The sequence below is a fragment of the Papaver somniferum genome, chromosome 3 (genome assembly GCF_003573695.1).
Source record: "Papaver somniferum cultivar HN1 chromosome 3, ASM357369v1, whole genome shotgun sequence".
Taxonomy (NCBI): domain Eukaryota; kingdom Viridiplantae; phylum Streptophyta; class Magnoliopsida; order Ranunculales; family Papaveraceae; genus Papaver; species Papaver somniferum.
Genome location: NC_039360.1, coordinates 214,404,471 through 214,415,946, shown reverse-complemented (window position 1 = coordinate 214,415,946; position 11,476 = coordinate 214,404,471). Strand labels below are relative to the sequence as shown.

At 36.2% G+C, this 11,476-nt stretch overlaps 1 protein-coding gene across 1 annotated transcript; it reads right to left on the bottom strand.

Annotated features, from left to right (window-relative positions):
- Positions 1-7,833: 7,833 nt before the first annotated feature.
- LOC113362093 lies at positions 7,834-8,586 on the bottom strand. Its single transcript, XM_026605082.1, has 2 exons — positions 8,450-8,586; positions 7,834-8,363 (listed from the first exon to the last, which is right to left on the bottom strand). Exons 1-2 carry the CDS (start codon positions 8,523-8,525, stop codon positions 8,095-8,097), a joined length of 345 nt encoding a protein of 114 aa, XP_026460867.1. The 5' UTR covers positions 8,526-8,586; the 3' UTR covers positions 7,834-8,094.
- Between the last annotated feature and the right edge of the window lie 2,890 nt (positions 8,587-11,476).

Here is an 11,476-nt window from a genome sequence, read left to right as displayed (position 1 = left end):
TAATAGATGATGTTTTGTGCCTAGGGAAAAACTTATTGAAAAAGGCATATGTAAGTTGTTCATATGTCTCAATTGACTCGGAGTCCAAACTATACAGCCACGACTTGGCCTTATCTTTCAGGGAAAATGGGAATAACCTAAGTTTGAAAGCATCATCATCTAAGCCTCTAATTCTTAGAGTACTACAAATTTCCTCAAAATCCCTAACATGGTAATAAGGGTTTTCATTTTCTTTCCCTAAAAAGATTGGGAGCATCTGTAAGGTCCCAGGTTTCAGTTCATAGGGTGACTCCGTTTCAGCTAACTTAATACACGAAGGACGAGTAGTCCTAGTTGGATTCAACAAAGCTTTCAAAGTTGCCATTTCTGGCACTATCGGAGCAACAGGGATTCTCGCCTCATTCAAAGGACGTTCAAAAATAGACTCTTCAAAGGTCGGACTTTCTAGATTAAGGTAATCGAGACGCTTCGAACTACTAGGTTTCTCTTTAACAAATCTACCTAGTGCGTCTCTTTTACGTTCAGGCATACAATAAAGTTTTCTAAATTGGAAGGGTAAGCAAACACATATCAAAGCCGACTCAACCAAATCAAACCTATTGATTTCTAGCAAACAAAAAGCATGATGGCTCCACTTAGATTGTTTATATACCAGCTTCTAATCCTCCGAACGGGAATTTTTTACAATTTAAGCATACCCCTCTGGAATCAATCCGAGTTAACGTAAGTTGAATAGAGGCGAGGGAAGCTCGGTGGAGCTTTGATACCCAAGGACTCACCGGTATTACAAGGCGGCGCAGTCACGCATTCAACTTACAGAAACCGTCAAGAACTTCGAAGTATGCTTAAAAGAGTAACCAATATTTTTCGAATGACTTTCCTGTTAAGCTCGTTACCCTATCGGTCTCGTTCTAGTCAAAATTTTAGGCTTAGGTTCGCGTAGGTTACGTGTTCCTAAAGCGGGCAAGAAGAGAACGGTGATGAAATCCGAACCCTTATCTTGTATGGCCAGGCCTTTCCCTTTACTAGAAAAATAAATGTCCGTATTCAGTCCTCAACATATATGCATAAGAAGGAGTCCACTAACTTGCTGACAGGGGATTCGCGAGTGTTTAGAATCTTACCTCCCATTCCAGACAGGGGATGAATCGGTTGTAGTCGACTCGGGCCACTGACTCCGATGTCTAGTGTATGAACCCAAGGTGCAGAGACAATATCGTAATTGTCCTCCTTCTCTGCAAACAGTTTATATTTAAAGTACCCTTCCGTAGGGTAATAAAAAAAATAATGTCCCAAAGTCCAGAAGTCCAAAAAAATAAAAAAAAATTACAAAAATAATAAACCCTAATACAGTTTTTTTTTTAAATAAAATAAACAAACCCTAATCTAAAATTGTCTAAAATAAAATTGTCTTCTTTTCTGTTCTTTTTGCTTTAATCTTTAGCTCCAAGTCTTTACGAAATCACCAAACTCCTTGGATCAATTTTCTTTATGATCCAGAACCTGTAGACACAAGATAAATACCCAAAAACATAAAAAAGGACAAAAAATAATAAAAAAATAATCTAAAACCCTAAAAACAAGTCCGCGTCTGCGGCGCCAAAAATTGATGTGATTTGTAGATAGTGGTAAAAGTGGTTCGATTCTCATACTTGTGAAGGATATTAATTAGACTTAAATTCTAATATTAAAATAGAAAACTCACTAAAAATTATAGCAAACTCAATCAAAGTTGATATCAATATTAAAAGAACACTGAGGCTAAGATTCCAATATTTTCCAAATTCAAAGTGATTTAATCCAATATTTATATTCATGCAATTTTCTTGTTCAATTTGATTCTTACTATTGCAACAAGTAGATTTTCAAAAGCAATAATTGTAAATACCAAGCATGAAGCATCAAGAGTCTATAAACTAAGCATACTCCATCAAAATAGATCACAATCACTCAAATAAAAATCATATTCAATTATAGTCAAAGGCAAATAATCATAATAATAATTGCAATAAATTAAATTAAAATAAATAGATTGTACAGCTTTTTGTTGGAAAAATAGCTTCCTCTATCGCCTCAGCATTGGGGTTTAGCTCCTCATATCAAAAACAGGTTCAAAATAATAAATCATGGCTCAAAAGGTGGTTTTATTGAAGAGAATATATAAAACAGCAGATCTGCAACGGTGTATAGATGTTACAGAAGTCACCGTTACAGTTGGTGTTGCAATACTGAAGATATACGTTACTAATCAACTGTTACAGGATCGGAAATTTAATACCCTAGAATACGACTGTCCTGCACAACTTAATGTTCTTCAGCTGTTAAACAACGACACTGTTCTGCGACTATTTCCCGTGCGTCAATGTTCTTCGCGTTCTTCCTCTTCAGCAGCAGCAGCAGCAGAAACAGAGTTCGGTAAAGCTCTGGTTTCTTCTTCTCTGGCTCTCCTTTGGTCCCCAAACTCTCGACACCCTTTCTATATGACCCAAGCCATCTATTTATATCAAAAATACCGATTAAGTCTCTCCCAAATCTTCCAAAATCTGTTTCCTTCTCTTCACGGCAAAGTTGCGGCAATTTCTTGTTTTAGAATTTCTACGCGTTTCTGAGCTTTCCTTTTTATTCTAAACTCTTCCTTAGATAGATACAAATCTTTGGGAAGGTTTACAACACTTTAATCTCTCTAAGATTCCCTAAAACAGGTCACACACGTGACTTTCCATATATTTTTGTTGTGATGAAAATCCGTCGATTGAGCCCAGTTTAATCGATTTAAACACCCATATCAGATTCCTAAACCCATAAGGAGTCTATCCTACGAAAATCATAGGTTTAATCGACCTTAAACTCCTCCAAATCACGATTGCCAAATATTTCCGGCCAATTTTTGGATTTGAAACCGTGAAGAAGAAAGGGCGCCCCTATCCAGAGTAGGGGTGTCTTTAGCAGCTTCCTTAAGGGGTGTCCTGGGGTTTCCCCTTATCCAATCCGGGGGTCCGAATAGCAAGTGTCCTCCGGGTGCTTTCCGCCAACTTTTCGAGCCAATTTTTTCCAAAAATGTTTATTAGCTAAAAATACCTACAAATAAATAAAACACCATAATAAGTACAAAAATGAGCCCTAACAATATATAGAATCGAGACAAATCGGACACATAAATGTGTTTATCACAACACGGTGAAAAAACTCAATTTATCTACTCAAATTATCTCCCAATTCTCAGTCTATTTTGTGAAAGACAAATGTTATCCCACACGACTTTATGAGATGGATTCCCGCAAAGGCGTCTTCTTTACCGTCGGATGATTAAATCAACGGTTAGATTCACATTCAGGAAATGACCCATCACTTTCAGGATATGACCCATCCTTTTCCCTAAAGGGTTCAAGGCTGTTAGATCTGGGTTTTAGCATAATCTAACGATAAAGAAATCGCTTGAGCGGGATAACTTCACGCAAGGTCGTGCGGGATAGCACTGCCCCGAGTGAAATGCAGTTTTTTCCCGTTTATAGAATCCTTAAAGAATAAAGATGCCCAAGGTAGATTCTTATCTTCATGAATTATACCCCTACATTAGGTAGTTACATTTTGAATTATTCTCGTCAATTGGACTATTGGTATGAAATAGAAAACTCTTTTTATAAGCGAAAATCAAGAATTGATTATTTCACTCATTATGATAAGAATACTAATTTCTTTCATAACTCTGTTAACCTTAGAAATATGTACAACACAGTTCATACCTTAAGGGATAATCAAGGGAATTGGTTAGAAAGTAGAGAACAAGTAGTTTCTCTCCTCTCTAACCACTTTAAGGGTATCTTTACAACTTCTTCTCCCAACAGTGATGTTATTGATGATGTGCTTAAAGATATTAAGCCAATCATCTCAGATGATCAGAATGCAAGCTTGGTAGATATCCCCTATAGAAGAAATTCAATCCACTGTAATCAGTATGGCGCCGTGGAAATCTCCAGGACCGGATGGATTCCCAGGTGGTTTTTTCAAGGATAATTGGGAGCTAGTCTCTAGAGAAGTTATAAATCCTGTGCTAGCCTTTTTTCACAGCAAGTTCCTTCTTAAGCAGCTAAATCATTCTTTCATAGCTCTTATCCCCAAAGTAAGTAATCCCTCTATTCCCAATGATTTTAGGCCAATTAGCTTAACAAAAAATGTCTATAAAATTATTTCAAAATTTTTAACAAATCGCCTGAAACCTCTCCTAGATTATATTATTTCTCCCTTTCAATCAGCATTCATTGCAAATCTTCAAATTCAAGATAACATCATTATCAGTCATGAAATCTTGCACTCTTTTAAATATAGAAAAGGAAAAAATAACAAAGATGGTTTTATGGCCATCAAACTGGACCTGTCGGAAGCTTTCGACAGATCTAGAATGGCCTTTCATTTTAGCTGTTTTCAAGAAGTTGGTTTTTTCGGATGATTGGTGCCAAATGATCTCGCAATGCATAAGCACAGTGTCATATTCGATATTGGTTAATGACTCTCCAGGTGAAGTCTTTTTTCTGTCTCGTGGTATTAGGCAGGGAGATTGCCTATCTCCTTACATTTTCATAATCTGCATGGAAGCTCTTTATCAACTATTACTCAAAGGTGAGAAGGATAAAGTTATTCAAGGCTTTAAACTTAGAAAAGATAGCCTAGAAATTTCCCATTTATTCTTTACTGGCGATTGCATGCTTTTCTCCAAGGCCTCTCTTACTTATACTAGAAATTTTATGAGCATCATCCCAAGCTATTAATTTTGATAAATCTGGGTTCTTCACTGGTAGTAAGTTACATCATAAGCACATTAAGTTACTGTCAAAAACTTTAAGTATTAAATTCCTTAGCAGTTCTGAAAAATATATGGGAACTCCTTTATTTGTTAGAAGAGCTAAAATTAAGTCATTTCAATTCCTAATTGACAAGTTTTACATTAGATTGGGCAATACTAAAAGAACAAATCTTAATGGAGCAGGTAGAACAGTAGTGACTAAACATGTTCAGTCTAGCTTGGCAGTTTATCATATGTCGTGTTTTCCTTTTCTGAAAAAAATTACAGCTAAAATAGATGCTATTCAAAGAGCCTTTTGGTGGTCTAAGAAAAATCCAAGAAGAGCTGCATATTTTTGATCTTGGGGTGACATTGGTAAGTCTAAAATGAATGGAGGGATTGGTATTCGAAACTCTTTTGCTACCAACAGAGTCCTTATAGCAAAGTTAGGGTGGAGACTGCTTAAAAACCCTGATCAGTTGGTTACAGTTTTTCTTAAAGACAAGTACTACCCAAAGCAAAATCTTTTAGAGATTGATAAGGCAGCCGATAGTTCCTCTTGGATTTGGAAGGGTAAAGTTAACAATCTTACTTTCTTAAGTGCAAATTTTGTATACAAGCTAGACAATGGAAAATCCACAAAGATTTGGTCTTCTAATTGGATCCCTGGTAGTTCCTTTGCTCCTATTTCAGATAATTCAAGCTTTGGTAATGATAATTTTGTTGGTCTTGCTTTACTTTCTTCGTTTTTCTCTCCTGATGAGGTTATTAGGATTAGATCAATACAAATTAATACAACAAAAAATGATGAAATTATGTGGGCTCATACTGTAGACGGTAAGTACACTGTTAAATCAACTTATAAAACTTATATGAATGAATCTTTCTCTATTGAGGAAGTTACATTCTGGAAGAAAGTTTGGAACCTTGACTGTTTACCTAAGATCAAATTCTTTATGTGAAAGATTTTTGCTCAGATGTTACCAGTTAATTCTGTTCTCAAGCTATATAACTCAGATATCGAAGATTGCTGCCCTCTTTGTAAAAATGATGTAGAAACAGTAATGCATTTGTTTTTCGCTGTCCGGTTGCTTCTCATATTTAGTTTGCTCTTTCCCTGCAACATTTAGGGTCTTCTAATAATGTTTGGATTGATGATTATTTTTTGTCTTGGTTTGACAAAACTCTTGGTGTTTCTCCTTATGTTGTGGGTTGGCCAAGTATTGGGACTATTGTCTTATGGTCTATTTGGAAGCTGAGATGTGACGTTGTGCTCAAAAATGTGCAAGTCAATATTGATAGAATTATGTTGGATGTTAGAAAGCTTATAAATACTTATATTGCTCCTCCCCTGCCTCATAATGCAGTCAGAATGGATGTTACTTTTCAAAGACATGACTTTGATTATGTTATCTTCATGGATGGTTCTTTTAAAAAATTTAACATGAGTGTTGGTCTTATACTCTGTGATACTGCAGGAAGAGTAAAGAAACTTAGAGCGGACTGCGGGCTGATTCCGAGAGTTGTTGGTGCTGAGACAACTGCGCTAATTTTGGCTATCTCTTGGGCAAGAGATTTGAATCTGTCTAAAGTTCTTTTTTGCAAGTGATTGCCTTCAAATGGTGGGGTTTGTGAATGAAGGCAAAGGTATTCTGGATTGGCGGTGTCTTGATCTCTTAGATGATTGTCGTATTTCCCTTTCTAATAGTTTAGATTGTAAGGTTGTTTATATTAAGCGTCCTAAAAATAAGTTGGCGCACAGACTTGCACTTAGGCCTAGGAAGTTCAAGTTAACAATGACCGGATACAAACCCCAAATCAGTTACTAAATTCAGTGAAAATCAAAATACTTCAACCAAAAATGGTTGCATTTTGATGCATTTTTTAATCCTATTGCGATACGACTACTGAGCTAGCTAGAGGCAGCTAGACTAGATCATCAATTGGTTTTCATCTTACTGCCCGAGGCCTTTAAAGAGAAGTTTTGGTGAAAACGATGATAACCAAGATCCAGCATCACAAAACTCAAGCGCATAACAACAGACGCAGTAATAGTTAGTTGGGTCTGCAGGATTTTGCTCGCAGCCGGAAGCAACAACTACCAATGCGGTCGACAAGCCTTGACATTTCGCTGCACAGAAGCTTGTGTCTTGACCCTTGCAATTCCCTCGAGCTATGGCCTGAGCTTGGTCGTAATCGCACGATATTGCTTGTGATTCAGCCGCTGAAAAACAGTAAATTGTATTTGTCAAATTCAGTACTAATTTGATATGAAACAATATGTAATTAGTTACAATCAAGAAAAAGACAAGTAATTACTTACATGGAGCAAAGGCGACCAAGGAAATGAGGATGAAGCAAATGAACATGGAGAAATAAAGTGAACTGGTTTTAGCCATGGTTGTTGATACTGATCTTCTTCTTCTTCTTCTTCTTCTTCTGATTACTGGTTATTGTTGGGTGTGACTTAATGGCAAAACCAAGCTCTCTATCTATAGCCGGTATATCACCTACAAATATTAAAATTAATAATAGAAAAAGAGATCGTGTAACACGAGGATTGCCTAAGCTTAAACTCGGAGAGAAAGTTGGTTCGCATTCTGGAAGAATAAACCTATTCCGGCCGCGGCAACTTCAGTTTTGTGAAAAATACAAGCAATCGTCATTTTTCAGAACTATGCCTGCAACTGCAAGCTAATCCTTGGTCCTCTCATGGGCAAAAGCAGTTGGACACTCATACGTATCAATGTTATTAATGTGGTCCATCATTTTTCTCTAACCTACCGGAGAGACATTGGTGCACAAATTTGTCAAAAAGGGGTCATAATGTGATGGCATGGAAGGTTTCATGCCACTTATCGCTGCAGAGGTCAGAGGCCACATTCAGTGTTTGCAGATTTCATACATTACCTAGTGTAAGAATAACCATGTCAACGGATTCGTCCCCTCGGTCAATATTTCATACATTATTCCGCGTATCACTTTCCTAATCTCATCATCCAGCTCGCTACACCGGAAATCCAAGTATAAGAAAGAAATCATCCGATGTACAATAACAAATAAAGGATTTTCCGCTTTTCATTAGATAATCTTTTATAAATAAAACAGTAACAACAGCTGACGACAGATTGATGATTGCACACAAACCCCTAATCCGTAACTTAATTCGGTGACAATCCAAATACATAAATAACTAAACCAGAAATACACAAGACACCAGAAATGGTTGCAATTGATGCATTATTTAGCCCTAGTGCTAAACGACCATTGAGAGCTAGCTAGGGGCAACTAGACTAGATCAAGTGATTTTGATCTTACTCCCTGAGGCCTTTAAAGAGAATTTTTGATGAAAACGATGATAACCAAGATCCACTGTCACAAAACTCAAGCTCATAACAACAGACACAGTAAGAGTTAGTTGCGTCTGCAGGGTTTTGCTCGCAACCGTAACCACCAAGTACTAATGCGGCCGACAAGCCTTTACATTTGGCTTCACAGAAACTTGTGTCTTCTCCCTTGCAGTTTTCTCGTGCTATCGCTTGAGCTAGGCCATAATCGCAAGACTGAGCTTGTGATTCAGCCGCTGGAAAACAGTAAATTGTATTTTTCAAATTCAGTTTTTTAAACAGACATATATAAAACAATCAGGAAAAGCTAGTAATTACTTACATGGAGCAAAGGTGACAAAGGAAATGAGGATGAAACAAATGAACAAGGAGAAGAAAACTGAACTGCTTTTAGCCATGGCTGGTGTTACTGTTATTCTTTCTTCTTCTGGTTATATTGTTGGGTGAGACTTCATGGCAAGCCCAAGCTCTCTATTTATATCTGGTATATCACCTACAGCTATTAAGGGTTATAAAAAAAAATTCCTTTATTGGCCACACAAAAATGCGTTCTGAAATTTCTGGTGGTTGAAAATTTAACTGCATACGGATAATGGAACAAGAGATCGTGGATTCATATATGTGTTGGTAAAAGTAATTTGATTGTCCGGGTAAAACCTAGCAAACCATAACAAACAGAGGATGTATTTTTAGTGGACAATACATAATAAGTCATTCCTAGCAATCTAAGAGGGAAAATGAATACCCCAAATATTCCACTATTTTTGGTGGGTAAGATGTCCAACTCTACATTTTCTGAATTAAAAATTTTAATGAAGAATGCAACAAAGCAGGCATATCTAGGGGAATGAAGCATATTTTAATTTTGGGGTTTCAATTATGAATGTTTTTTTTTTTTTTCTTAATTCGTAATTTGGAGTAAACGTGTATCACATGATCGTCTAGACTATAATAGATGGTTCTGGACGTCTCATGATATTTATGAAATTTGGATCATATATGATATGAAAAACTAAATCCGTTTGCTTCCCATGAGCATTTTGTGAAACAACGCTTAGATTTTTTATTTTATTTTATTTTTTTTGAAACACAACAATGCCTAGATTTCATCTTTGCTATTTTTTTGGTGTCCATTTTACCCATGTTAATTTTTACTCGTCCATTTAAACTATGTTTTAATAATTGTAACCAGATAAGATTAGTACATATTTATTGCACCATCCCAATAATTGATCGCTCACCTATATTCTTATTCACAGAATCAATGGGGGTTTAATGTTTGCCCAACAACATTAAGACCAGCCCAGATGCAGTTTTAAATGTGAAAGGTTTAGGTTTGGTTTTTGTCGTGCTCGTTTCTCTTTTGTTTTGTTTTGTTTTTTTTTTTTGTTTTTTTTGCTAGAGAATCTCAAAATGTCGTTCATTTACAAGTAAAAGAAGATTTCAAGGGGATACTCTTACCTCATAGATCAAGATACAACAATATATATCAAACTAACAAGCCGAGCAGAGAAAAAATTGGAATCAAACTAACAAGCCGAGCAGAAAAAAATTGGAAACACATCGTTAAGCACCCAAATTGGGTATTCGGAAAAGACGGATGAATCGGAAAAGGAAGTGTGAGGAGTACCTGTGACTGTCTACTCCTCCGTCCCGTATACAAAGACGGAGGATGAGTACTCTTTTAGAATAAGAGAAATATGAAGTAATTCTTGTTTAATTAAAATTTGTGGCATTCATGCACTTTAAATAAGCGTATACGTGGAAAAACAATTTTTATAATAAGAACTCTGCCCATGACAGGAGCACACACTATTTTCACCAAAATGCCATAATAAGACAACGTACAAACAATGTTTTGGGTTTATACGATACTAACAATATTTGGGTTGAGGATAGAGATAAGATAGCCAACTGTTTAAATGTGCATTTTGAAACGCTCTTTACCACTTCCAGTCTTGTTATCAATCAGGACATTGTTAATCCAGTACCATCCTTAATCACTGAAGTCGAGAATGTTAAACTAATGAGCCTCCTTCTGAAGTTGAGATTCATGACGCTCTGTTTGGCATGCAACCAAATTCTAGTCCTGATCCTAATGGCTTCCCGGTCTGTTTTTTTCAAAAAAAAAACTGGAACATTGTCAAACAGGATATTGTTAACACTGTCCTTGCTTTCTTCAATAGTGGTTATATGTTAACTAGGATGATTCATACTTTCATTTCTCTAATCCCAAAGGTCCCACATCCTGATGGTCCGGGTGACTATAGACCTATCAGCCTTTGCAACATTGTTTATAAAATCGTTTATCAAGTCTTAGCCTATAGGATTAAACCCTTCCTTGATAGATCGATCTCCCCCTACCAGTCTGCTTTTGTGAATCAACGCCTTATCTCAGATAACATTCTTGTTGCTCATGAGATAATCCATGCTATGTGAAAGAAAATAAAAAGTAAAACTGATTTCATGGGATTAAAAATAGACATGTTTAAGGCTTTTGATCGTGTTGAATTGAATTCTCTTATTTTCATTCTTCGTAGAATTGGGTTCTGCGAAGCTGGTGTAACCTTATATTCCAGTGTATTAGTACCAGCCAGTCGGTTATCCTTGTTAATGGCGTCTCAGGCAAACCTTTCAATCCCTCTCGTGGATTGATACAAGGAGACCCATTGTCTCCTTACCTGTTTATTTTATGCATGTAGTCCTTTTCTAGGACTTTATCTAATGCTGAGCAAAGAGGGATTATTACTGGTTTTAATGACTTTGTAACCCGGAGGAATGACCTGAAGTTTCGGACCAATCACTCTCTGAATGAGGTAACTTACTATGAACAAATGTATAATTTGTGGAAGAATACCATGAGTAATCTTAGGATAGAACTTAGTGAGTTAACTAACATCTCTGAAGACCTTGAAGAACTGGATGATCCCATTATCAATGAAATCTTCAATAATGAGAAAAAATTCTCCGCACAAGCTCTTAGGAGCGATTTGATGCATTTTAGTTAATTCTTTGTAGGAATTTGTTCTCATTATTTTAAGTAGGAACACTAGCTTTTGAAGTAGCCTATTTATCTTGTTTATGTTAGTTATTTCAAATCCTATTATCTTGCAATAATTAAAGTTAAACTATTTAAATTTTATTTTGGAGATTGTGAGATTTTTCTCTGCTATCATATTCTTGGTGTTTAGAACGGATATACCTCATAGATTAAGCTCTTAACTCTTTGTGTTCTTCACTAATAGAGAAGCATTGGTTATAGGTTTTACCAATTATACAAAAGAGGTAAGTAAATTCTAAATTGGGGCATATATCACCATAGTATTACTTCAAAGTTTTGGTACAATTG

Bases quoted from the DNA above. Each gene is read 5' to 3' on its own strand.
- LOC113362093 (XM_026605082.1), bottom strand. From the start codon at position 8,525: ATGGCTAAAAGCAGTTCAGTTTTCTTCTCCTTGTTCATTTGTTTCATC. The intron at 8,364-8,449 runs GTAAGTAATTAC...ACTGTTTTCCAG, and splicing joins CTTTGTCACCTTTGCTCCAT to CGGCTGAATCACAAGCTCAG.